General features: G+C 42.3%; 1 protein-coding gene across 6 annotated transcripts in view; it reads left to right on the forward strand.

Moving 5' to 3' along the window:
• The window catches only part of DLC1 (DLC1 Rho GTPase activating protein), a 401580-nt gene that overhangs the window by 342536 nt on the left and 31620 nt on the right, over nucleotides 1–27424 (forward strand). Inside the window, exon 1 of one of the 6 annotated variants that reach the window (XM_027122727.1) lies at nucleotides 13984–14338. The exons of 4 other annotated variants lie outside the window; for them this stretch is intronic. In XM_027122727.1, the coding sequence (XP_026978528.1) occupies nucleotides 14302–14338 (37 nt within the window). In that variant the 5' untranslated portion in view covers nucleotides 13984–14301. Of the gene's footprint in view, nucleotides 1–13983; nucleotides 14339–14387; nucleotides 14516–27424 lie in introns of those variants that run through there. One more of the 6 variants, XM_027122729.1, reaches the window with a different exon arrangement.

A 27424-nucleotide genomic window follows, 5' to 3' on the forward strand; every position in this document is an offset into this window, starting at 1 on the left:
ACACCCAACGCAGCCAAAAATAAAATAAAATAAATAAATTTATTAAATAAAAATATAAACTGGGTGCTTAATTAATATTTAGCCTTTCTTCTTTGCTAATATAAATAATTTAGCTATATATTTCATCAAATACTGGTTTCCATTATATTTCACATTTTTAAATATGCATTACTTTCACTATCATTCAGTATTAAATTTTTTTAGTATAATTTCTTCTTGAATCATGAGATATTTAGTAGTTTTTTAAATTATAAGTAAAAATATTTAAAATACATATTGACATTACTGATTTCTAACTTAATTGCATTTTGGCCAGAGAATGTGGCTGTCCTGGTTATCTATTTCTGTATAACAAACTATCCCAAGACAGGGGCATAGAATAATGGCAATCACTTATGCATTTTCCTCATGGATCTGGGAGTTGACTGGACTCAGCTAGGCATTCCTAGGCATTCCTCAGGGTCTGTCGGGCAGTTGCAGTCAGATGGTAGCTGGAATTAGGATCTCCATTCACATGACTGGTGCCTGGGCTGGGAAAACTCAAAACAGCTGTGGGCTGAAACAGCTGGATTTCCTCTGGCATCTCTCACTCTCTGGCCTTTCCATTTGGAGGCTCTAGGGACTCAGGGTAGCCAAACTTCTTATGTGGAAGACTCCAGAGGGAGCAACTGTCCAAGAAAAACTTGCTGAAGCTATATGACCTTCTCTAACCCACCTTGGAAGTAAAGGAGAAGCCCTTGTGCCACATTCTAGTCATTGAAGGTCACAAGGACTGCCTGGGTTCCAGGAGAGGAGACACTGATTCCATCATTTGATGAGAGGATTGCAAAAGGTTTTGTGGCATGTTTTAAAACCACCACAGGAGTTGATAATGATACCACTTCTTTAAAATGTGAGATTTGCATTATGGCTTAGTATTTATATGGTCAGTGGTTTTGTTTTGCTTGTTTGGTCTTAATATTGCAGTGTTGAGAATGTATATGTTCTTATTGATGGGTACAGATATATCTATATGTGGTCATTAAAACTTTCTTATTTTACTTTTTTTTTTTTTTGTCTGCTCAACCTATCCAGAATAGGTTTGAAGTCTGTTGAAATCTCTCACCAATATGATATTTGTCAGTTTCTCCCTCTAATTCTACCAATATTTGCTTTGTAAATTTTGAGGTTATTTTATTAGAGGCACACAACTTCAGAATCACTTTATTTTCCTCATTAAATGAGCTTTTTAGTGCTATGCAGTAACTCTTCACCATTTAGAGTCCTTTTTGGATTAAAGCCTTTTATTTATATTTACGTAGCTACCCTAATTTTTTTTTTGCTTAGTATTTGGTTGGTATATTATTTTCTATGCTTTTACTTTAAGCCTTTCCATGTGCCAAAATTTCTAATGTAGCTCAAATAAACAATATATAGCTGGATTTTTATTTTTAGGAGACCAGTGTAATCTATAAGTTTCAGCTTTTAAGTGGCAACTTGAGACCGTTTATATTTATTATTATTATTACTGATAAATACTGACATATTTGAACACATATGCCCCCTTATTTTGTGTTTTTCATTTGACCTGCTCTCTCCTATGTCTTTATGCTCTGCCTTTTTTGCCTCAAAACATTTAAAAATTTTTGTTTTCATATTCTAGTTTTTCCCTATACTAATTTAGAAGTAATGGACCATTTCTAATCTAGAGATTGTTCTTGAAATTTTGCTATGCATACTCAGTAAATACACACAAGGACCTTAGAATACTCTACTCCAGTTATTCCTTCCTGACTTATTGTTGTCTCTAGAATTGTCTTTCTTTAAGATCCACAAATTAAACTTGTTATTATTAATAATAATATTTTTATTTTCCATAGAAGGGTTTTTTTCCCAGTTTACCTGCATTTTACCATTTTCTTTGCTCTCCATTCTTTCTTGAATCTCAGATTTTAAGGTCATTTTCCCTTTTTTTTTTTTTTTTTGCGGTACGTGGGCCTCTCACTGTTGTGGCCTCTCCCGTTGCGGAACAACAGGCTCTGGACGCGCAGGCTCAGCGGCCATGGCTCACGGGCCCAGCCGCTCCACAGCATGTGGGATCTTCCTGGACCAGGGCACGAACCCGTGTCCCCTGCATCGGCAGGCTGACTCTCAACCACTGCGCCACCAGGGAAGCCCCCCTTTTCTTTAAGTATATCTTTCCAAATCTCCATTAGTAAAGTTGTATTCGTTGTTAACTGCCTCTATTCTTATTTATCTGAAAATGTTTTTTATCTTCATTCTTAAAAGATTGTTTTTCTGGGCACATACTTCATAGTTAACTTCTCTCTCTCTCTCTTTCTCACTATGTGTTTCTCAACTTGAACATATTCCAGTGTTCTCTGACTTGCATTTTTGCTGTCGTGAAGTATGCCATCAAACTAATTGCCATTTTCTGTAGGTGACCTCTCTTTTCTCTCAAGTGCTTTTAAGATTGCTTCTTCTTATACTATTCTGTAGGTTCACTAAATGGTGTCTGGGTGTGGATTTCTTTCTATTTATTCTGCTTGGTATACTGTGTGCCTCCTGTGCTTATGAATTCATGTCTTTCATCAGTCCTGAAAAATCCTCAGTCACTATGAACTCAGACATTGCCTCTGTGCTCCATTCTCTATATTCAGTTCTTCTGGGACACCAAAACACTTATGTGTGACCTTATCATTTCATATTCCATGTTCACCTAAAGCCTCTTTTATATTTTTTAATAGGCTTCATATTTTCCAGCAGATGTAGGGTCACAATAAAATTGAGAGGAAGGGGAAGAGATTTCTCATATAACTCCAACCCCTCCCCACATGTATAGCCTCCCCCTTTATCCACACCCCTCACCAGAGTGGTACATTTATAGCAACTGATGAACCTACATTGACACATCATTATCACCCAGTGTCCATAGTTAACATTGGGGTTCACTCTCGGTGTTGTACATACCATGGGTTTAGACAACTGTTTGATGATGTGTATCCACCATTATAGTATCAAACAGAGTAGTTTTATTGCCCTAAAAGTCTTCTATACTTCACCTGTTCATTCCTCCCTCCCTTCTATCCCCTGGCAACTACTGATCTTTTTACTGTTTTCATAGTTTTGCCTTTTCCAGAATGTAAAATAGTTGGGCTATAAAAGGGAAAAAACATGTTTGGGAGGTGGGAGAAGGAAGGTGAGAGAAGAAAAAGATAAGAAGAAAATACAACAAAATATCTTGCTCAGTTACTGAATGTTATGGGAAATGAAATTTATATTTAAGAGTACTAGGCAAATGAAGAGTATTGTTACATACCAAACAGATTAGATAACGGCTCAGATGTAGCAGGTTGTAGTGCATAAAAACAAGACAGCCAGCACGCGCATTGTCATCTTTTTATTTGTTTGGTAGTTGTTTTAAAACTGTTTGTGTCACTGTGAGGAAAGGCATGGGTCCAAAATATTCTATCAGTAATAGTTTGGGATGGTGGTTTTGTATTCTTTTATAATAATCACAATAGGTTTCTTGGAAGGGAGAATAACTTTAGAAGAGTGACTAAGTGTATGAAAAGTGGAAAATTACTCTTAGTGAAAAGTGTGAAAGAAATCACACAAATAGAAACATTCCATTTAAAACTCCGGGTGGGGGACTTCCCTGGTGGTCCAGTGGTAAAGAATCCACCTTACAGCGCAGGGGACGCATGTTTAATCCCTGGTCAGGGAACTAAGATCCCACATACCATGGGGCAATTAAGCCCACGCATCACAACTACTGATTTCGCGTTCCTCAACTAGAGAGCCTGTGTGTGCCACAAACTACAGAGCCCACGCACCCTGGAGCCCGTGTGCCGCAACATAAGATCCCACATACCTCAACGAAGATCCTGATTGCTGCAACTAAGACCCGACGCAGCCAAAAATAAAACTAAAGTAAAATAAATAAATAATAAATCTTAAAAAAAATAAAAATCTGGATGGGAAGATTAAAATCAAAATATGATTGGCAAATTAGAGGAATGACACAGAAGAAACGGAAAAGGAAGAGGTCGTTTTTAAGAAGGTCATTTGTGTGCAGCGCCTTGAAAGTCTACCAAACTAAACTGCATGGCCTGAATTTCATGAGCAAGTATAGGGACCACACCACATACCTCGTGAGGCCTCAGTGATAGTCAAGAGAGTTGTCCAAGAAGGAGAAAAGCTTTACTTCTGGATTTCCGAGAACAGGCAGGCGGATTCTTAACCATTGCTCCACCGGGGAAGTCCCGGAAATTATCATTCTAGTTTTTTTTAATTAGAGAAACCAGCTCTCATGGGAAAAGAGTTCTAACACAGCAGATGCAGCCCTGGGTTTTGCAGCAGCATGCTCAGTGGGGCACCATGTTCTGTTTTGTTATTATTATTATTTTATTTTATTTTTGTGGTACGCGGGCCTCTCACTGCCGTGGCCTCTCCCGTTGCAGAGCACAGGCTCCGGACGCGCAGGCTTAGTGGCCATGGCTCACGGGGCCAGCCGCTCTGCGGCTGTGGGATCCTCCCAGACCGGGGCACGAAACCATGTCCCCTGCATCAGCAGGCGGACTCCCGACCACTGCGCCACCAGGGAAGCCCACCATGTTCTGTTTTGAATTGGTATGAGGCATGGTGGCCGACAGAGTGGATGCTTCTTTCTTTCCACCATTTTTTTTAATTAGTAGAGTTTTTGAAGGTTGGATATGTTAGAGCCCTATACAAGGAAGTGAATGTGAATATAAGTTCAGGTTTACACTGTAAATCAGGACAAACGAGAACCTATAGATGGCTGAGGGGACCGGAGAGAACATCTGGTCCAATCCCCTCATTTTACATTCTAGTAAAGGCGAGACCTGAAATCCTGCTCCAAGCTCACATAGTTTGACTTTAAAGCCCTGGTCATGATTATCATTGCAGAGAGACCCAGATTCAAGTCCTTGCTTCCTCAGTTATTAGCAGTGTGAAATCAAGCAAGCTACTAAGTAACCTCTCTGAGTTAAATACCTTACCTGTGATAATGTTTACCTCCAAATTATATTATGTCTTCAACCTAAAATCCTTAGCTAAATGATCCAGTATCCTTGTTTTGTCATATAAATTATATCTATTTTTATTTATATGTAATAAAGTATAATACTGATATATCATATATATCTAATATATATAATTTTAAAAATAAACCAAGGAACAAGCGATATTATTATGTGAGCAACTCAAGGTCACTGATAATATGTGTGACCAGGTCAGGAACATGATTTATATCAGCATTCTTTCTTCTACACATGCATGGACTTACAGACCCTCAAAGATTCATTTTTCTAACTCAGACCCGGAAAACTCAGTTATGAAATTTACCTTTATTATATGTTTGTTTTGTCAACCCATCAAAAAGATAACAATAATCAGCACAGAAGTAGCTGTGAGTCCAACAGTAGAATATTTGTATAGGAGAGAGCCAATCTACTCTGTCTTCTGATAAATCTTCAATCGCCAGTCTTTCACAATTCATGATTCTTCTTGCCGGGGCTATTTTTAAAATGTCTAAGTTGGTGCCTTGCAGTTCCCCCCTGTACAGCTTAATTCAGCTGAATCCATGAGAGATAATTGACTGAATTAGTTATTCATGAAAAGCCAAGCTTGACAACTTACTGCGGCTTCATTCTCCTGTTGGCCATTAAAGTAAGTTGATGATCTGGAGCTCTGTAGGGGTTTCCAGAAATAACACTATAATGGCCAACATGCTGTATTAGCAGCTGAGAAAGAGAATTGTTTATTATTTTTCAGGCAGTCGCCCAAACCCATGCCATAGTATTTTTATTTTAGGACCCAATCTGCTATGAAGAAAAGCAACACATTACAACTCAAGTGAACACAAAACATCTCCTTAGTAAAAACAAACTCATGAGTGATTTCACACAGATTTTCAAAACTATGGAAACTCAATGCCCCTAGGTCTCCAGCTTTTACACTGACCCTGCCAGCCTTTTGCAGTCTTTACGGAGGGCTTACTCTATATACGGCACCTGTATGTGATGCTACAGTAGATAGAAAAATCAAATAAGACACCTAGAATATTTCTTTGAGTAAATAATGAAACCTATAACTAAAGCAAAAAATCCTACCTGTTAAGTGACCTTGTTTTGCAAATTGATTTTGTGTCTTAGCATTTTTGGCTTCAAACCACCTAGAGAAAACTACCGAGTTAATCATTAAAAAAAACAAATAAGATCTTTGAATTTTGTTTGAATCTTGTTAATTTTTTAGTATCATAAATAAACAATCTTAAAAGGCAGATAACAAACTAGTAAAATATTTTTATAATAAATGACAAATGGTTAATATTGCTAAGAAAAGACAAAATGCTTCATCAAAAAAATGCTATGAGATTAAATAGGCAAATCCTAAAATTACCACTGGTTAATAAATATGAAAATACTCAACCAGTATAACAAAAGGAATGGACACAAAAGGACAAATACTGTATGATTCCAGTTATATGAGGTACATAGAATAGTTAAATTCCTAGAGACAGCAAGAAGAACAGTGGTTACCAGGGACTGGGGAAGAGAAGAATGGGGAATTATTATTAAATAGAAACAGAGCTTCAGCTGGGGAAGATGAAAAAGTTTTGGAGATGGATAGTGGTGATAGCTACACAATGATATAAATGTACTTAATGCCATTGAAATGTACACATAAAAATGGTTAAAATAAATTTTGTTATGTATGTTTTACTACAATAAAAAGTTTATCCCATTTAGTATTCAAACATAGACTTAAACAATAATGAGATAATATATTTTTGCTTATTAAATTAGCAAAAGAAATGGAAATTATAATGCTGGCAATACTTAACATGAAGAGAAATAGGTACATTCAAACACTGGTAAAAATGTAAAATAGGTAATTACTTTCTAGTTCAGAAATATATATCAAATGTCCTAATACCCTTTGACCTCTTAAGTCAAAGTAAGTGAATTTGCCTAAAGAAATTATCATTCTTTTTTTTTAAATTTCTTTTTAAAATGTATTTATTTTTGGCTGTGTTGGGTCTTCGCTGCTGCGCGCGGGCTTTCTCTAGTTGCAGTGAGCAGGTGCTACTCTTTGTTGCGTTGCACAGGCTTCTCATTGTGGTGGCTTCTCTTGCTGCAGAGCACGGGCTCTAGGCACGCAGGCTTCAGTAGTTGTGGCACATGGGCTTCAGTAGTTGTGGCGTGCAGGCTCAGTAGTTGTGGCGCACATGCTTAGTTGCTCTGCGGCATGCGGGATCTTCCTGGAACAGGGCTTGAACCCGTGTTCCCTGCATTGGCAGGCGGATTCTTAACCACTGTGCCACCTGGGAAGTCCCGGAAATTACCATTCTTGCTCTTTAAAATTTATTATACAAGGATGTTCACTAAAGGAAAAATGGTGAAAAATTTAAAGTTCAACATTTAACTTATTTGTTGCGTATCCATAAGAAGGTATACGAAGCAACTATAAAAACCTCTATTCTTCAATACAGCAATATTTTAAGTGCAATAAAATATTACAAACAATATATTCTATGATCCCAATGCTGTACAATAAAAGTATCTGTCCTAAAAAACGGACTGAGGGCTTCCCTGGTGACGCAGTGGTTAAGAATCCTCCTACCAATGCAGGGGACACGGGTTCGAGCCCTGGTCTGGTAAGATCCCACATGCTGCTGGAGCAACTAAGCCCGTGCGCCACAGCTACTGAGCCTGCGTTCTAGAGCCGGCGAGCCACAACTACTGAGCCTGCGTGCCGCAACTACTAAAGCCCGCGTGCCTAGAGACCATGCTGCACAACGAGAAAAAAGCCACTGCAATGAGAAGCCCGCGCACTGCAACAAAGAGTAGCCCCCGCTCGCCACAACTAGAGAAAGCCCGTGTGCAGCAACGAAGACCCAACGCAGCCAAAAATAAATAAGTAAATAAATTTATTTACTTATTTATTTTTTAAAAAAAGACTGAGAAGAGAGACATAAAAATGTAAATCATCTGCAGTTGTCTCTGGTAGTGTGATTATGAGTTTTGTTTCTTTCTTTATACTTTCCCTATTTCCTAAACTTTTTAACAATAAATACTTTATAATCATAAAAGTTAAATAATAAGAAAGCAAAATATTAAATATTATTAGTTCTTATAAGATAATGTTGTTCAGCTTTCAATAAATTATGTGCTACAGACTAAAAAAAAAACTGTACTATTGAGGATAATGTCAGAATAAACAAAGAATCAAAAGCATGCCATTAAAATTGACTAATTCAGTGGGAAAGTAGCCCAGTTTCTTTTGTGGATTCAAAAAGGATCGCGATTTTTACTTTTCTCTGGCCTGACATTTGTGTTGTCAGAAGCCACTTGAAAGACTCAGAGCAGTCCTTGGTGAAGCTCAGATGGCAGTTGGAGGTGGCAGAGGCACTGACTAGGTGTCCCGGGGTCCCTTCTCTTTCATTTTGAGCTGTGAAGCCTTGGGCTGATCAGCTATCTAAACTATTAAATGAAATAGCCTTTCAAAGGAGATTCTACTGTAAATATTGTAATTATCTCAGGAAAGCATGCCCACTGATTTACCAAATCAGGATTATGTCCAACCCACCAGTGAACTATGACAGAACTGTATCTATTTCTACTTTCTACCTAAGAGCTTTCTTCTCCAAGCCCTCTTTTTATATTCTTTTTTTGGTCATTTGCCGAAGTTTTTTTTTTAACTGAGATATAATTGACATATAACATTACATCCGTTTCAGGTGTAAAACGTAACGATTCAATATATGTATATATTGCAAAATGATCACCACAGTAAGTCTAGAATAAGTCTAATTAACATCCATCACCACACATCATTGCAAAAAATTTTCTTTCTTATGGTTAGAGCTTTTAAGATCTACCCTCTTAGCAACTTTCAAATATGCAACATGGTGTTATTAACTATAGTTACTATGCTCTACATGATATCCCAGGATTTATTTATTCCTGTTCAATTTTGTTTCATCAGCACACTGCCTTTCTAGGATTTAATAAATTGTTGTTGAATGATAAAAGTTCTGTGCCAGGCTAGATCGTATTGGGGGCTTAAGTGATTATTCAGAAAGTAGATTTATATCACACTTATGCAGGAACAAGGGACTCCCCGCTCTGAACTAAAACTATCACTGACAGATTAAGTTAACCTTCCCCATATTTTTACCTTCACTTGTTCAAAAGATGTAGTCAAAAAAAGGTCTGACTGAATAAGAGAGCTATTCTAGGTAGAATTAAAAGAAGGCTAATTTATCTCACCTCCTAAACGCTTGCTTTTTCTCCTCTTTCACCATCCTACACCCCTGGCATCTGGGTTTCAGATATTTTTGAAAAGGCTAAATACCAGGGTACATGGTGGGGAAAGAACCCAGACTTGGTTCACGGAAGCTTAACCATAAATGAATGTTTTAAGGACAACCATTAAATTTCAAATTTAATTATTTCTCTGAATTGGATACTGTTTACAAATTATTTTAACAACTTTCTACTATTTGTCATATTTCCTTCGAACATTACAAATAAAAAACTATTTTCCGCACTCATTTCACAATGCTCCATTGAACACAAATTATATTACATTTTCCAAGCATCACTCTTTTAGTTCCTGTGGGAGAGAAATAAATTTCCAAAGAGATTGCTTGGCTCCTATCACTAGAGCAGAGGTTTAAACTAGTTGCCCCAGGGCTAAATGAAGCCCAAAGTTGAAATTACTTGGCATGTGTTTCAATTTTTTTTTAATTAGTGCCAGCATCTAAAAACTGGGACGTGTGGTATAAAAATTTAGAAATCTATGGGCTCTTGAAAAACAATCTCTAAACCCAGAACAATGGGTTGCTGTGTTAACACAGCCAACAACCAAGTGAGCCTGAGTGGCAGTGCTTCTTGGAGGGCTTCTGGGTTCCTCACTTTTCACCATCCCACTGTGACTTGCTTCCCTCACCAGCATTACCTGCCTGAGTGCCTGTAGACACCTAAGTTTTATTCTTTTTTCTTTAATGGAAAAAATGTGGGAAAAAATGCAAGAGGACAAATGCCCTTGGACAATATCAATGATATCTAATAGTAATCATTAAAATAGAGTAGGAACCAGAGAGTAGCCCACTTAGCCACTCAGCCTTCTGTCATGCAGCTTAGGAGTTCGCTCTGTGATTTTTGTGGCCTTGGTAATACAACACTTGAATGTGGAAACATCCATGTAGATGACAGGGCACAGCTATCCCTGTGAATAGCTTCCTGAAACTGATGCTCCAACTGAGAACAGCGTGGCAGGAAGTGAACAGCAGCAGCGCAGGTCCTCATGTCAAAGCTTTTGCTGTTGTTTGTTTTAACCTCCATTGAGAGCAAATACTTAACAGGAGCAACAACGGTAGCAAAAAAACTTGGTGTAATTTGTGACGGCTTTTTATTCTCATGTATTGAAGGGGTACCAGAAGACCATATATACTGCGGGCTGGGAAATGTGCTACATTAATCTCTGCCTCTTACAGTCCAGTGTTTCAATACCCAAATCTCATGTCATGCATCAGCTAACAAACCCAGTCTAATGGCATCTTCCAATGACAGACAAATGACACCATGGGTGATGAGTTGAAGGTTACATGGAGAGGAAGGACTCTGCTCTGTCCCGGGGACCCTCTTTCATCTGGAAAGGACCACTGTTTGTTTAACTCTTAATGACTTTTCACTTCTTCCTTCCCCCAGTTTGTAAAGGCTCCTCAGATTCCCAAAGGTTGAAGTCAAGGTCTTGTTTTGTTTTCATCTTCTCCTAGATGATTATTTAAATACTAATTGCATGGCTTAGTTTGATGTGAACACTTAGTAATATATAATAATAATGTCTAGCCTTGTCGAGTGCTTATTATGTGCCAAGCACTAATGTTCCTGAGCTTTTTCAATCCTCATTAAAAACCTCATGAGATATGCATTGTTTAAACCTCTTTTTTCAAAGATGAAGAAACCGAAGTTTGGGAGGCTAAATAATATACTCATCACACAGCTGATAAGTGGCCTTTTCCAAGAGTCCTGCTTTCAACCATATTCTACAAGTGTAGCAGTTTTCAAAATGTAGCATGTCCATTTCTAACAGGAGTAAGAATTTAAAAAATAAAATTTGGGATTTGGCCCAGGTCACAGGCTGTGTCAATAAACCAAAGAATGGAAGAAAATGATGAGATTCAGGGAAGGTCAAATGCAGACCAATGCATCACCAAGGAAAATGTGTCGGGAATTATTAATACTACTAGGTGATGAGCAATCCATATCTCACAAACCTCCAGAGAGAGGGAATGAAATGAGAGAAGATCCAGAGGAGACAACATCAGTGATCAAGGAAAAAGGAATGAGGTTTGAACAAGAAGAGACAAAAAGATTAGCAGGTTCTATTCTGGGAAGATGAATACTTAGTGGCAGGTGGTACATCAAGATTGCACAGACCCTAGAAACCCAATTCACTTAAAACACAACTTCAGGGCTTCCCTGGTGGCGCAGTGGTTGAGAGTCCGCCTGCCGATGCAGGGAACACGGGTTCGTGCCCTGGTCCGGGAAGATCCCACATGCCGCGGAGCAGCTGGGCCTGTGAGCCATGGCCGCTGAGCCTGCGCGTCCGGAGCCTGTGCTCCACAACGGGAGAGGCCACAGCAGTGAGAGGCCCGCGTACCGCAAAAAAAAAAACCACAACTTCACCCAGCTAATCATACATATTAAGAATTTATTCTGAGAATTGATATGCTTTGGAGGAGATGCTTAGAATATCTGTAACTTTGAGGTTTGGATTGTTAATAAATAAGGGAAGTTAGCGTATAAGAGAAGTTTAGGTGGTATACTCCTATTTCCTAAGTTCGAAGTACGCACTGCAGCCTGAACGAAGATTTCAAAATGCAAATCTGATCCTGGGATGCCTTCTTCCTTTACAGTGGCTTCTCACTGTTTATTGCTGTTAAGGATTCTTAAAACTCCTCAACACAGTCATGCAGGGAATTGAAAGTTCTTGCCTTTACTTTTCCAGTATCCCCTGAATCACATTCCCCCTTGCTGGCAACTGTGGGTGGTTTTTTTTGTTTGTTTTGTTTTGTTTTTGCGGTACGCAGGCCTCTCACTGTTGTGGCCTCTCCGGTTGCGGATCACAGGCTCCGGACGCGCAGGCTCAGCGGCCATGGCTCACGGGCCCAGCCACTCCGCCGCATGTGGGATCCTCCCAGACCAGGGCACGAACCCATGTCCCCTGCATCGGCAGGCGGACTCTCAACCACTGCGCCACCAGGGAAGCCCACTGTGGGTGTTTTGACAGTTCCTGCAGCTTACGAATTTCAGAGGGAAGCTCCCTCTTCTTGTCTTTCTGGGCCAGGTCAGGTCCCCACTTCCTGGGGCCCTCACAGCACCTCTTTTTCATAAGCCCCTGTTGCTTCCTCAGCAGATTAAACTCTGAGCAGGCAGAGGTGGGCCTGCCCTTGCTTATTTTGGTGTCCCCAGCAGTTCTAAGTAGGTAAAAGCCCTGGAAATACCTGTGAAGTAAAGGAACCCCTCGCCCTCCAGAGATGCCACTCTTCAGAGCCCAATTCTGGTTTGGGTAAATAAGGAAGTCGGTGGTGAAATGAGTGTTTTTATTTTGTTTTTGAAAAAATGGGGTGAAAAAGAGTCTTGCGTATGTCAACTAAGACACAGCTATGAAATCAATACATTTTAAACTATAATCAAGAGACTAAATTCTCCCATTTGTATTTAACCCCACTTAAAAAGACTCTGCTCCAAGCTTCCATATCCCCTACCCTTTATGTATCTCCATCTAAGACACTATATATATTTCACTTATTTATTTTGTTTACTGTGCATCTTCCCCACTAGGAAGTAAACTCCAGAAGGGAAGGGATGTTTATATTTTTTGTTCCCTGCTATATCTCCAGAGCCTAGAACAGTGTTTGGCACATGGTAAATAAATGCTCTGGATATATTTGTTGAATGAATGAGTTTAGGTTAGTAGTTTTCTTTGCGCAGCGGTAATAGGCAGAAAGCATCAATTAGCCCCAAAGGAAATTTTCATGCAATCCTGGTCTGAGTTTTTAAAAATCTTACAAAGATTATAGTCAATTGTGATCTTTTAAAATGAGGCTTCCTTTTATATCAGGGGTCCTCAAATTAAAGTGCACCAGAATCACCTGAGGGCTTGTAAAAAATGCAGGTTCTCAACATCAGAGATTCTAATTCTGCAGCCTAGAGTCCACTCTACCAGTTCCAGGAGCCGCACTGGGTTGTGGCCCAAGGGCCTTGGTTTGGAAAACACTGGTTCTGACTGCACACTGCAGAGTCAGCACGTGCTGAGTATAAGTTGTCCCTCTCTACCACAGTGTCAGTTATTTACTTTTGCTCTGTACCCCTGTGCACCTTAGCAATGAATGATGAATGTCCCAGGGACAGGTCCTCTTCTCCCCATTTTACACATGGCGAAACACTGACTCACCCCTACCTCCCCACTTCGCCTCCGTTCCCAGGAATTTATGCGGTTCCCATCAGGAAGAGAGGCAGAATAACAGAGGTTAAAAAAAAAAAAAAAAAAGTGTGCAAAGCTACCAAGAAAAAGATGAGGGGGAAAGTGCGTGGTGTCCCAGCGTGGAGCCCAGACCTCCCCAGCAAGTAAATGCCTCCTGGGTCCAGCCTTTGTCTTGCCAATAGTTGGGAGAATTTTAGGGGCTTCCCCCTGCAGACTCGCGGGCCGGAGGAAAGCATTCCAGACCCTGGCGGAGGAGGAGCCGGGCGGAGCGGAGCTAGGAGGGGCGGGGCCAGGGAACTGCCTGAGGCGGCGGTGGGCAAGTCGGGCCGCAGGGAGGAGGGGAGGGGAGGTGTCTGAGCTCGAGGTGGGGCGGGGCCGGGAGAGCGGGGTGGGGCCTGAGGCCTGCGAGAGGCTGCTGCTGGCTACCCTGGCAGCGGGGAGGCGACGCGCAGGGCCTGGTCCATCCACTCAGGGGTGGGCGGTGCGGGAGGGCGCGGCCGGCTGGCTACGCGGGAGGCAGAGCGCTCAAGCGGCTAGTGCGAGGGCGCTTCGCTCTGGTCCTGGCCATGGCCGTACTCCCGGGAAGCCAGCGCTCCCGGGCTTCTCGCCCAGCTCCCTGAGCGCTCTCCCTTTTCGATCTCGGGCAGACACCAAGTTCTTTCCGGAGTGGCGAGTAAGGATGCGCTGAGGACCGCTGGGTCGCGCGTCTCGGGTGCCGCCGTGGGTCCGGGCGCCGGAGCCGAGCTGCGTGGGGCTGCCTCGATTTCCCCACTGCGCGCCCGCCGTCCCCCGCCGCACTTGATGTGCAGAGAGAAGCCGGACACCATGATCCTAACACGTAAGCTAGACTTGTGCCTTGCCGTCAGGCCGGCCGCAAGAGCCAGCTGCGGAGGGGACCCGCCGCGGAGGAAATGTCACCCTGCCTTGTCAAGTCGGTGCCTGACGTTCTGTGCTTTTGAAGCGCTTTCCGAGGAGGCTCGGAACCGAGTCGCCCGAGTTTCTTGGAGTGGAGGAGGTGGAGTGTGGGGAAAACAAGGGTCGTAGTTCGGGGAGGGAGGTCTTAATCTCGGGTAATGACCCCTGGGGGCCGCGGGCCGGCACGCCCGGTGGGCTCCGGGAAGGGCTGCGGGCTGGAAGGCGACCGTGACTGATGAAGTGAAACCCACAATAACTTCCCGCCCGGGCTGGGGGCGCAGGGCCGGTCCGGGATCGCAGGACCCGTTGGCTTCCTGCCCAGCTGCGCTGGCGGCCCTTCTATTCTTTTCTAAATCCCAGGCGGTGGCCTCTGGCTCTGAGGGTCGCGGCGCGATCTTCTTTCTACTCTCTTCCCTTCGAGGACCGTTCCGGGCTCCGTACTTGCTGTCCTTCACCATACAAGTCCAAAATCAACGTTGACTCTCTTGAGAATCTTATTTAGGGATGTTTAGACCGTAGTGACCCTTGGAAAGTTTTTTTTTTTTAACTACTTTAAAGTAAATTCACCAAAAAATTGTTTTAATTTCCAGACGTCTTTGTTCAAGTATTTTAGACGCTGGAAAATAACTCAGGCTTAGCCAGGAAAGTCTCGCTTTGGTGGCTGCCGGCCTCTGGAGAATGTTGGAGGTGTTTAGCCAGTCCAACATGTGGGGCGCCTGCTGGAAGGCTATGCCTTCACGTGCTGGGGCGTTGGATTGGGTTTCCTAAAATGCCCCATGGAGACGCCCACGCCCTTGGCTCCGGAGGAGGCGCCCGCGCGCCGAGAGTCCCGGGGCCGGCGAAAGGAAGGAAGCGCACTGCGCGATCCGGCTTTTTCCGTAGCGAGGCGACGGCCTTTTGGACCCCTACCCCCCTCTGTGTCCCTGTCCCCACCTCCAGCGTCGCGGGCCGAGCCTTTGATCCTTCGAGAGGAGTTACACCTCTGGCCACGGCAAACCGACGCCGCCACGTGTAACTTACTGTCTCCGCGCCACTTCCCCAGCGCACAGCCCCTGTCTCGAGGGGAGTCAGAGAGAGCCCGGAGTGAGGCCGGCGGGGTGGGAATCCTGGGTCTGCAGCCTGCTTGCTGGGCGAATCTGGGAATTGACAGGACCTCTCTGTACCTCCTTCATCTGCAACATGGGGGTAATAACTGTGTTTACTGCGTGGGGAGGTGTTGAGGATCAAACGAGCTAATACAAGGGCTTAGCCCAGTGTCTGGGACTGATGTTCAGTACCCAATTTATGCTAATTAGTGTAGAAGTAAGCCCCTGCATATAGTCATTAATCTGTACTGTGGAGAAGAAAACCTTTCCTCATGCTTGCGTTGACTGAGTCATGTTACACTCAACTTGGTTAGCAAATGGGTACATTCTTAGGATTCAGAAGCTGCCTCAGTGATTGCCGGTGAGATGGAGGAATGCAGTCCAGGCAGAGCCATCCGTTATGCAAAGATGCGTGAGGGCGGAATATATGACGCATTTGGATGGAAAAAAATCACAGCTATGGAGAAGGCAGAATACTGAGTCTCAAATTACATTTTTTTTTTTTTTTTTTTTTTTGCAAAACTCTGTTTGCTGAAGGGATGAGGGAAAATAATAGCCCAGCAGAACTCTGGATGTAAATCTATCAGCAGCTCCAAGAGGTTGACTAATTCAGCATCCATCTGGACTGCAGGCTGGTCCTCCGCCGAGATAATTTGCCGAGCATAAGTGTGGAATTAATGCAGGCACCCAGTGCCATCTTGGCTTGCAGCCTGCAGCAGATGGTCCGAGGGGTGCCCTGTAAGTCAACAGCCCCCCTAATAGAACTAAAGTCCTGGGAAATGAGTGTCAAATAGTTAGCAGATGTGCATTCAGACGTTATTTCGAGACGTTTTCTGAGAAAATGTTGGCGATTGTGTGTATTAATTTTTATTGTGGCCTGCCAGATTTACAGCGTGGTCCAATCCTAGGTGCATATTTTTTTCATTAGCACTACTGTTCAGAGTTTAAAATGAAGCACAGCAGACTTTCTCTCCCAGCTGTTTTTAAAAGTTTGCTTTTGACAAAACCAGATTTTATTTTATTTCAAGACACCTTACACCAGGGGGCCGCAACCCCGGGCCCGCGGACCCATACCGGTCCGTGGCCTGTTAGGAACCTGGCCGCACAGCAGGAGGTGAGTGGTTGGGGAGCGAGCGAAGCTGCGTCTGCTGCCGCCCATCGCTCTTCATCACTCGCGTTACTGCCGGAACCATCCCCCCACCCCGGTCTGTGGAAAAATTGCCTTCCACGAAACCAGTCGTGGTGCCAAAAAGGTTGGGGACCCCCGCCTTACACCAAACTTGCTGGAAGCTCAAGAAAGGGGGCTGACATGGTTTCCCTACTCCACAGAATGAGATTAAGTAGCTTCCAACTTGATCTTTCCCAAGAGTGGATGAGAAACGTCATTTCAGTGACTTACTTATGTATTAACTTCCTAATTGTGGATCTTATGAGAAACACCATTTACCTCCTTAAAGAATGAAAATGTTACACTGTTAAGCAATTAACTATGGCTAAGTGAAGGCGGTGTTCCAAGTTTTAATACACTGGACTAATCAAAGGATTTTCCTATAGTTTTGGAGCAAAGGTTCTGAGAGACCGGATGCCCCTTTAAAACTAAAGCCTTTTTTTCTTTATTTTGTTATTGTTCTATATTGTAGTTCAAAAACCAAAGACCAAGCAAAGTTTAAGGGTGTTTTTACATTAAAGGGGGATGTTTGGTTGCTTCTGGAAAATATACCATATTAATAGAAAAGCTTGTTATGATTAAACAATTTATCCCTGTGAAGTCGGTGAAAAATGTAGATAGTACTTAAACTCTTCCTTGTAAAACTGGTGTGGGGCTTTAAAGAGGGTATGGGAGGCCCCAGTGAGATGCCTTGCAATCAGAAGCTTGGTGGGATTCCAAGAGGTGGTTTTAAATACAAAAATAAGTACTTGGGTTTCCCTTGGTGTCCCCATGGAGATTTTAAGCCATGATGCAACGTTCAAATGAGAGTGGTATTTTTATGACTTAGGTGGGTAAATATGCAATTTGAAAATATTCAGGGGAGGGTGATTTGGTTCAGAAGAATGGGGGCATCCAAAGTACAGTGGGTGAAGTGAATCGTACTTTTCTGAAGAGAGCCTTGTGCTGGACAGGATGGTTCAGTATTGTAAACACGCGTTTCTCATGCTTAGCTCTCCTTCCTAGCAACAGGAAGACGGAAATGAGGCCATGCAAAAAAAAAAAAAAAAAGACCCTGAAGGTTCCAGACAATACTTGACCCACCCTAGCATTCACCCTGTACAACCAGAGGACTTGCAAAAGTAAAAATAACTTCAGATGTTTCCCCTTCCTCCCTGGACATTGCCAAATCGCTAAAGACCGAATTCTCAGTGCTTTAGAACATTATAGCACAAGCTGGCCCATGGTACAACTGTCAGGGAGGCTCACGTCATGCCAAGCCTGTTGAAATTATAAAGCAGACCCGGGGAGAAGGGTGATTTTCATTTTTAAAGTTGGGTTAGTCTAATGCTTAGAATTATATGAGTTAGAATCCAGTGGAGGAGAGAGAATTTAATTTCTAAACTTAGTCATTTCTCTTGAGTTTCTCTGAGTGTTCATTTTAGCTGGGTTTACCTCTAAGATACTTACTTTGGCATTGGGGGCTACAACACAAAGGAGTCATCTATACAGCGTTCAAGACATCAAAAATTGTCCTCTTTGCTGGTGGTCAGGGGGAACTTATACTCAACCATAAAGTATAAATATCCAGCACTGTGTCCTAAAAAGCACAGTCCCAAGTGCCTCTTTTCCGTGGCTGTGAAATTAGGAGGAAAATGCTCTTCTGCAGTGGATTTTCACAATTGTCTGTGTATCTGATTGTGTGGCCATTGTGTAGGGAGGAGTTCCGGGACTTGACGGTAATTCTTACTCTTTTAAGAAGGACAGTGCTATAGGGTTAAAATATGTTTTATAAGAATGGATGGCTGGAGTGAGTACAATCAGTGGTGTTTTCTTGTCGCCTCAAATTAGTCAGAAATCTCATTAATGTAAAAGGGGTAAGATTCCCAGATGAGAAAGGCTCTTCCTGTCTGTTTGTACTTTTCCTTGTGGGAGCCTGTGTTGTTGTTAAGGATTATCATGATCAATGATAAGTAGGGTGTAGTCCTGCTGGAGCTTCTTTAATTAGGTCTACTGTGTCTTAACATTTTTTTCACTAGCTATTCCCTTCTTGCCATCATAATTAACAATGGGTAGGAAGAAAGTCTTGAGTTTTTAGCCCATATGTATGTAGATAGATAGATAGATAGATACACACACACACATATGTGTGTTTTATAGTCTCATAAACAATAGTCATCCTTCTCTAGTGTGGATACTCCTTTTTAATTTTTATTAAAAATCCACAGACTTTTGACAGAATAGTAATAACATTATAGAAGCTAAAATTTATTGTGAAGTTTGCTTTCATTGTCACATGTAATCTTCACGGCAACTTCACAAAGTAGATATAATTATTCCCATTTTACAGATGAGGAATCTGAGGCTCGGGGGAGTTCAATACCTTGCCTGAGATCACCTGCTGTACATGATAGCTAGGATTTCATCCAGGTGTGTGTGGCTGTAGATTCCAATTATGGACATATATTTGGCAGGAGTTGATTCAATTGAGGAAACACTATTTGGTGGCCAAATAGAACCTTGCAATTACTTTGCGGTTTCCTAGGGGGCTTGTGCTGGTAGGTAGAGAGCTGAAATGTTAGGGTCCCAGGTTGACAAATGAGTGGTTTCTGCGTCCTGTCTCAGGGGCTTCATGAATGGAGAACTCGGGCCTCTGTCTTTAATATTTGGGGAAGGGGGTTGGGATACCATTTTCTAGCCCCTATTGACTGTACTGAACAGTGCTTTCTTCAGTGAAATTCAGTGAAAGTATTCCAAAATAATATTTCTAAGGGAAAGTTTTCTCCCAGCCGTCACTGAAAACATTTTGAATGGCATCTTGAAAAGGCCTACCTACCAGGAAATAGTGTTCTTGGGCACCAAAAGGTAAAACATTATCCCCACTAAAGTCAAGCCAACACACAATGGGAATCATTCTCTCTAATCCTTCATCCTTGTTTTTTAAAATGCTGCTACTAGAGTGAGTTTCATAGTGGATAGTAAGCTCCTTTTCTGTCCACACATACCTCAACTTGATGGCCTTCTCACGCCTTACCCCCTCCCACCTCCAGGAGAAAAAATCAAAGGCGAACTGAAGGCTGAGGTCAGTGCATGGAGTCCTCAGATGCCTTTGACACCTCCCATCCACATTTTGTTCTCTTCCCTGCCCCACCTCTGAGTGTCCTGTGGAGAGGGCTGGAGGCTGCTTCCTGCAGCTCGACAGAAAGGCGCCTTCCTCCTCCTTGTAGGAGTCTCTAGAGGATGTCTGAGGGACAAAAGTTTTCCACACCCTGAGTTTGTAGCATTTCCCAGGCTGCAGCACTTAGGAAGCCAGAGAGGAAGGGACCTGGGAGGTGCAGTCCAGCCTTGCTATGCCCGTTGTCACACTCAGGTGACGAAGTAGATAGAAGGTGCAGAAATTCTGAAATCATCTTCACCTGCCCTCCTGAGTTTGGAGAAGTCATCAACTCATAAAAGGACATCTCCTCACAACTCCCCTTTTCAAACTGTGCGGCACCAAAAAGGGATCTTGTATTGTGCTTATGCATTCGTAAAAGTCAGTCCATGTGAAATTACAGAACTTTGCAAAGGCAGCCTGGAAGAACATTGCCTCTTCCCTGCTGGGGGCTGCTGAGTTGCCTGGACGTTCAATGACTAGTCCAAGGTCATATGTGAGTTGAATGGAACTTCATACCCCTTCCTGCCCCCATGTGTAAACAAAACAGGGAAACAACAAAATAAGGATCTTAATGTGTTTGTAGGAAAAATGTATGTTATAAAACCAGTAATGTTCTTAAACTAAACAGATGGACCTGAGTCACATTTTGACCAGTAGATTTTGTGTGTTTGGGGGGCTGGGTGTCATGAGCGATTTTGATGAAAATAATTCTTTAGCTCACCTAGAAAACAGTAATACTTATTTTTCTTACACCTTTCGCACAAAACTGAGAAAGTCACATTGAACACAGGCATACCTTGGAGGTATTGCAGGTTCGGTTCCAGACCACAAGAGTAAAGCAAGTCACATGAACTTTTTCGGTTTCCCATTGCGTATAAAAGTGATGTTTGGGGCTTCCCTGGTGGCGCAGTGGTTGAGAGTCCGCCTGCCGATGCAGGGGACACGGGTTTGTGCCCCGGTCCGGGAAGATCCCACGTGCCGCGGAGCAGCTAGGCTCGTGAGCCATGGCCACTGGGCCTGCACGTCCGGAGCCTGTGCTCCGCAACGGGAGAGGCCACAACAGTGAGAGGTCCACATACCGCAAAAAAAAAAGTGATGTCTAAAAGATTATGTCTAAACATAATGCTGTTTAGCATTTTTCCAACAGCATTTTTTAATGCTGTTGGAAAAGTGGCCCCAATAATAGACTTGATCAACACAGGGTTGCCACAAACCTTCCATTTGTAAAAACTGCAGTATCTACAAAGTACAGTAACATGAGATCTGCCTGTAGTGTTTCCTGTTTGAGGTTAGATGTAGGAGTGGCTAAAAGCTGCTTGTATTAACCATGTTTTTTCTGCCATGTTTTTATTTTCATTGGTCTTTGATAAGGCAACTTGATGTTTCATTCAATTCTAGATCTTTTTTCTCTGTCAGGATGCACTGAAATATGAGTGAACAGTTTCTTTAGAATCTCTCACTATTCTCTTTATTTCTAACTTAAGGTTTTTGTAACACTACAATTTGCACAATATTTTCTCTCTCCTGTGCTATAACGCTGTAGAACTTAGGGAAAAGGCCAAAGATTGGGGAGGGGTTGTTTAGTAGAATAAGCTTTGCTAACATATGTAAAAGAAAGACTTGATGAGCCTGTCAGTCTTTAATGGTGAAGATAGGGAGGTAGTTGTTATTTTAGGTTTGTGACCAGGTATTTTTGCCTTGAAAAATAAGTTTAAAAGGAAGTGGATTATATAATCGTAAACCATGTACTTCACTTAATGAAAAAAATGAGGCTCAGAAAAATAAGGCCCTTAAAGTTGGTTTAAGATGGTTTCTTTCTTGAAATTATTTTCTTAATCTACCCAATTATCATCTTTAAAGGACTTAGTATTTAAAGAGCTCTTTCAAATCACTTTTCTTAGTAATGCATGGTTTGAAATGCATAAATATTTGATGCAAAATACTAGAAGTGTGTGTGTGTGTATGTGTGTGTAAATGGAAGGTTTTTTTGCCCCACCCCAGATTGAAATGAAGTAGAAAGTTGTGATGATGCAGTATCCATTTCCTTAATCGTTTATTTTCATTTCAGTTTGACTATTTTGTGTTGGGTAGTAAGTGCCAATGTTTGATTCATTGGGAGATGTTTTCTGTTCCTGGAAATAACTAGATCAACTCAAGCCCGGAGTGCCTGAAGGTGCCTGGTCATGCCTGGGCTTAAACGAATACAGAGCTGTTTGCCTTTGCAAGGGAAGGGCATATATTTTTTGATATGAGCTACTTGCTTTTTCCCGGTTTGTGTGTTAAAAACTGTGTTTTGCAAACACTTGACCTAAATGATCCCCAAAGGGGATTTCAATTCATTTAACTCTGCATTGCTAGAGTGTGGGCTCCTGCGCAGAATCTCAGGTGTAGGTTTGCCTTGTGTGTCCCAAGATTTCCGTTTTTCGAAGCAGAGCCATTTGTTAAGTTGTCATCACATCATTGGGGGAAATAGGTCCTTTTTTCCCCCTTTATGTTATTTCTAGGAATGTTCTTCACTAGAAAGCGACATATCTGCCTCCAGATCTCAAGCAGGAGAGGGGAAAAAAACTTAAAAAGAGAACTCCCTCAAAACTCCCAGTTCTTACTTGTACTGGAAAACAGTCTAGTGATTTAAAAGTGAGGGTGGTCTTTGTAGGCAAGACTGCAGTGTGCAGGAAGTTCTCTAAACAGGAGTGAGGCCTGGGTGGCTCTGGACCTTAAGCAAATTACCTAAACTTTGGACCAGCTTCCTCATTTGTAAAGAGAAAACATGAAAAGTTCCAAGATGCTTTCCAGCCCCCAATTCACTGGTTAGGTAGATGCCAGGATGGTGCTATTAACTGAAACACAAATGTACAGGATCAATAAACAAAGTAAAACTCAAAGTTTTCTATGGGTTGAAGTGTTTTCTTCCTATAAAGACTAATTTTAGTTTGAGGGTTGTAGATATACATAAGCAAAAACACCTAGGGTTTTGAATTCTCTGTAATATGAACATTGGCTTCATAGGACAAATAAAGAAATTGATCTATTAAGAAGCAAATTAGATACTTCAGCAATAAACCAGTAAATTTTCAAAATTGGAGAACTCAAAGTAGTTACTATTGATCTAACTTTTTGAAGGAAGAAGGATGTCTCCATGTAATTGATGATAAATCTGGAAAATTAACAGAAATGGAACCTAGTCTAAAGGTTGTCTTAGAGAGCAAGGGAGATGGGCATAAAGGAATTCTTAGAGTCAGAAACAGGGAATTTACGAAGCCTATAGCAATCCCACATTTTACAGATGAGGAAACCGGTCCAGAGAGATTATTTTCTTAAGGCTGCTTAACTAAGCAATGGATTCTTTCCTGGACCTATTTTCCTGAGCTGTTACAGGTCATACTTTGCCCCCTTTCTGTGATGGATTATTAGAAGGAACTTGGGAAACTCAGATGCAAAGCTCTTTTACATCTGAGGAAATAGTGTTGGTTGCTCATTGGGTAACCAGGCTAAGGAGACGCTTATATCTGCCCTGTGGCATAACCCGCTTTCCACTGCATGCCTCCCCTTCCTTTGTTCTCTGTTACAGTAAATTGAGACTACGTACCATTCCTTCACACACACCTGTGCTTTGCCAGCTCTCCGCTTAGCTTATTTTCTTTTATTCCAAATCTCCTCTCCTGTAATCCAATCTTATATAAAATATCATAAAGCCTCCTTAAATAGAGGCTGAGCATTAAAATGAGTGCCCAAGCAGCCCCCTCCCTCTCTCCCCCTCCCACCTCTGAATTCATAACGTGTCTTTGTCACATCACAATCTCCTCTGTACTATACAGAAGTGTTTTAGTTTGCTGTTTTCTTTTTCTTTCTTTTTTTTCTCCTCTCCTTTCTTCCTTCCCTCCCTCCCTCCCTTCCTTCCTTCCTTCCTTCCTCCTTCCTCCTTCCTTCCCTCCTTCCTTCCTTTCTCTTTAAGAAAAAGCTGTGTGAGAATAGTGTATTTCAAATGGGTTGCTTTGGGAGGTAACAAATAGTATTTTTTAAAATAGAGTGGGAAAATGTAAGACTGCATTACTTATTGTAAGTGTTATTTGGGGAAACTTGTTTCACTCTTGTATATGCTTATACACACACGTGTGTTTGTGTACATGAATGGGTGCATGTATACACATATGCATGTATGTGTGTGCCAGGTTACAATGTAAAACGTGTTTCTTATGGTGGATCCTGGTCTGAAAAATTAAAACAACTTCACTGGAAGAAAATCACATTGCAGTTTATTTATTTATGTAATACTTATTTGTCGAGTAACTACTATGTGCGCTACACTGTTGGCAGTGCTTGGGGTATAACAAAGAGTAAAACAGGCAAAGAAACTGGCCTCTTGCGCGTTTGCAGAGGGGTGAGACAAAATAAACACAATAAACGTTTTGGAAGAAGAAAAAATAAAGCAGGAAAGGGGGCATGGGGTGTGTGAGATCAGTAAGGCTGGATCAGTTAGCCGGAGGTAGATGGGGTGACAGAAGGGGTAGAGGAAGGAGCTGGGCTGGGCGGGCCATCGTTAGGCCTCTGGCTCTCACCTGTGAAGTGGGGATTCTTAGGTGCTGCCCAGACAGGGTCCCTTGGGACTTAAATACAGGGATCTCAGAAGAGCCCTTAGGAAACCAGTTCATTCCTAAGTAGAGGATCATCTGACATCATGCCCTCAACTGTGAATTACCTTTCCCTTTGGCTTCCAGCTTCGGGGCAGGAACCTGTGCCTTTGATTGTCCCTGAGCACAGCTGGCAGCACAGACGGTGGATGTTCAATAAATAAATATTGAGTTAAGGGGGGAAATGAAGGGTGATTGGCTTCACGTAAATGTGTGGCTGTACTAGAATATATCTGAAGGTGGATTGGGGTCAGCTCCTGTGAGGCCAAATGGCCTAGAAACTGAATTAGTATTGACCGGTCTTCCAAAAGCTTCCTAACTGGTTTCTTTCAGAATAGGCACAGCAAATGTTTAGAATTTTTTTAGGCTTCTGAGGGTAGGAATGTTGCTAGTGGCTAGTCATAATCTTTGCTGTGATTAGATAACAGAAGAGTTTAATAAATATTAATATATATGTTGTGCTATCTGACTTAGCCCAACCAGGAATTCACTTTACATAGGTAACTCCCGATAACCAGTCTTTGACAGTGTATGTGTTGAACATTTATTTTTATTAATTGCAAAGAGACAGGGGTTTAAGTTGTAGTTCTCTAAGTCTGTCTTTGAAGAAAGGGAAATTTTAATGGGTTCTTTTCCTTCAAACAAATGTATGTGTGCTTCCAATGTGGAAAAAGTAGTCTTTCAGGATATACAAATGAATTAAGAAGCTTCTGGTATTTGCACCTCACCATACGAGGAGGGCGTGGGGGAGAGGGGTTGATGGGGTGCAGAGGGGGAATTTGTTTGCAGCAGGAGAGAGAAGAGATAAGAACTTGAAGTGTTAAGAGAGCATATGCATCCTGCGAACCCCAAGGAATTCAGGAAGACGGGAGCAGAGCTTGCATTTGGAGACCTTCCAGGAGCGGAATGGCTGGGCAGAGGCTGAGTTAAGACGGCTGTGGGTCTGCTGAGGAGTCGGGACTGTATTGTATGTGAAGGGCAGTGGAGAGTCATGGAAGAATTCTAAGCAGAGGAGTGACGTGATGAATTATGTATTTCATACAAATCAATCCAGGGCTCAGGAACCCTTTGGACTAGGATACATTTCTTGGGGGCAGGGGTTATCAGAGAGTTCAGTTGGAAGGCTGTTAGGATAATTGGGGAAGAAAGAGTCTGGGATAAAGGCATGCAAAGAAATGTTGTCTGGTTCAGTGGTTCACAATCCTGGCTACCTTTACATTTACTTAGGAGCTTTTTAAAAAAGATGTTGTTTGGGCCCTCCCTAGATGGAGAAAATCAGAATACCTGGGAGTGGATAGTGGTGGGTGGTTTTAGAAAGCTCCCCAAGGTGATGCCTACTAGGATCCAAGGCTCAGAGCCACTGAGATCAAGTGTCTGAGGCTGTAGTTTGCTTCTCTGCCCTGTGAAACCCTGTGCCCGGGGAGGTTAAGCTGTTGGTGCCCAGCTGTACAGCAGTCCTGTAAAATTGGCCACCTTAACGGAGGCGAGAGAACTGATCATTTGAAGTAATTACTCCTCCATTTGAAGGAATTTTTGTGACCAGGGCAGGCATCTTGGTTTAGATCAGAAAGCACTGCCTGCCTTAACACAGCTGACGTGCTTCTCCATGGCTGTAAGAACATCAACATTTCCATGGATCTTTGCCCGCAAGTCTGCCATAGTTGGGGGAATCCAAGGAATCTAGAAAATGTTTGAATTTTCTTACATTCCTCCAATTCCTTAGAATTTTATTTAAGAGGTAAAGTCCATGGAGCATTTGCCTTGAGCCCTGATTTCAGGAGCACATTGCAAAGAAGGCAGGAAGCAAGCACGAGGGTTCGCACTGTGAAGGTAGAGGAAAGGGAAGATGGAAGTAATCACATCCTGCTTCGACCCGATTACCATTGCTCAGCCGCTAAGATCAGCGAGTTCAGCGGAATGATGACGGTGTTGGGGAATTTCTGTTTAACTTACTGTTAAGAGGTAAGGGGAAGATAGGGTCATCCCATCATGCCAGGAAGCATGCAAATATGGCCTAATGGTTCCCAAGCCTTACACCAAAGGTGTCCTGAACCTCATTCATCTAATACAACTAATTATTAAAGGTGGCGCCAATAAAAATTTCCTGTTTCCTCCTTCACACATTTGTCTGTTGTTTGCTAAGAGAAAACCCAAGTCTAAAAGTGTCCTTGTGTTTCCACTGTGTTTCCAGTTTCTGATGGCCCCTCTGCCTGGTGGGGAATGTTTTTTAAAAACCGTGCTGATAGTTTTTCATTCGACCACTGAAGGAAAAGTCACACCCTGAGAACTGGTTAGAGGCCTCCAAAAACAGGCATGGGGAGTTAAAGTGACAGCAGTAATGCAATGTTTACCTGGTTTTGTTTAATATTTTACATGTTGTTCACGGTTGCATATGTTTTCAGGAAAATCCGGTGTTGCTCATGTCTGCAAGCCTTAGCTCTCCTGTTCACTAGGGCATTTGAATGGAAAGGAAGCTTGTTTTCGAGGAGAGCTGGTTGTTTCTCCACTTGTTTCTCCATCTGCATATGTTGGGGATGATATTCCCAACCCATGTGGGATGATATGTGCAACCCACGTGTTAGGATCAGTATGAGGAGTCAAGGAATTCATATGCCTTAAGTACTTAAACTGGGCCTTGTGCACAGTCAGCGCTCAAGAAAAGTTAGCCATTGACAGAATTGTCAGGAGGCATCTGGGAAGACTTCCTAGAGGAGGCTTGGACTAGGCCTTGAAGGATAATGAGGGGATAGGAGAGAACTTCCAGCCAGGGATGTGTGGGGAGATGAGGAAGGGCCAGGTTTACTTTGGCTGGGGTATGGAGGGAGTACAGGGAGCTGAACGATTCATTTGGATGCCACATGGAGAACCTTGAAAACCTAGGGAGATATTTAGACTTGATTTTCTAAGCAGTGGAGCTCCAGGGAAGTTTTTGCAGGAGAGACGAGATCAAAACTGTAATGCAGGAAGTTTGATGAGGCAGGGTTGGTGG

Source organism: Aethalodelphis obliquidens, unplaced genomic scaffold (assembly GCF_003676395.1).
Source record: "Aethalodelphis obliquidens isolate GAN/ISIS:26980383/991018 unplaced genomic scaffold, ASM367639v1 scaffold25, whole genome shotgun sequence".
Taxonomy (NCBI): Eukaryota; Metazoa; Chordata; class Mammalia; order Artiodactyla; family Delphinidae; genus Aethalodelphis; species Aethalodelphis obliquidens.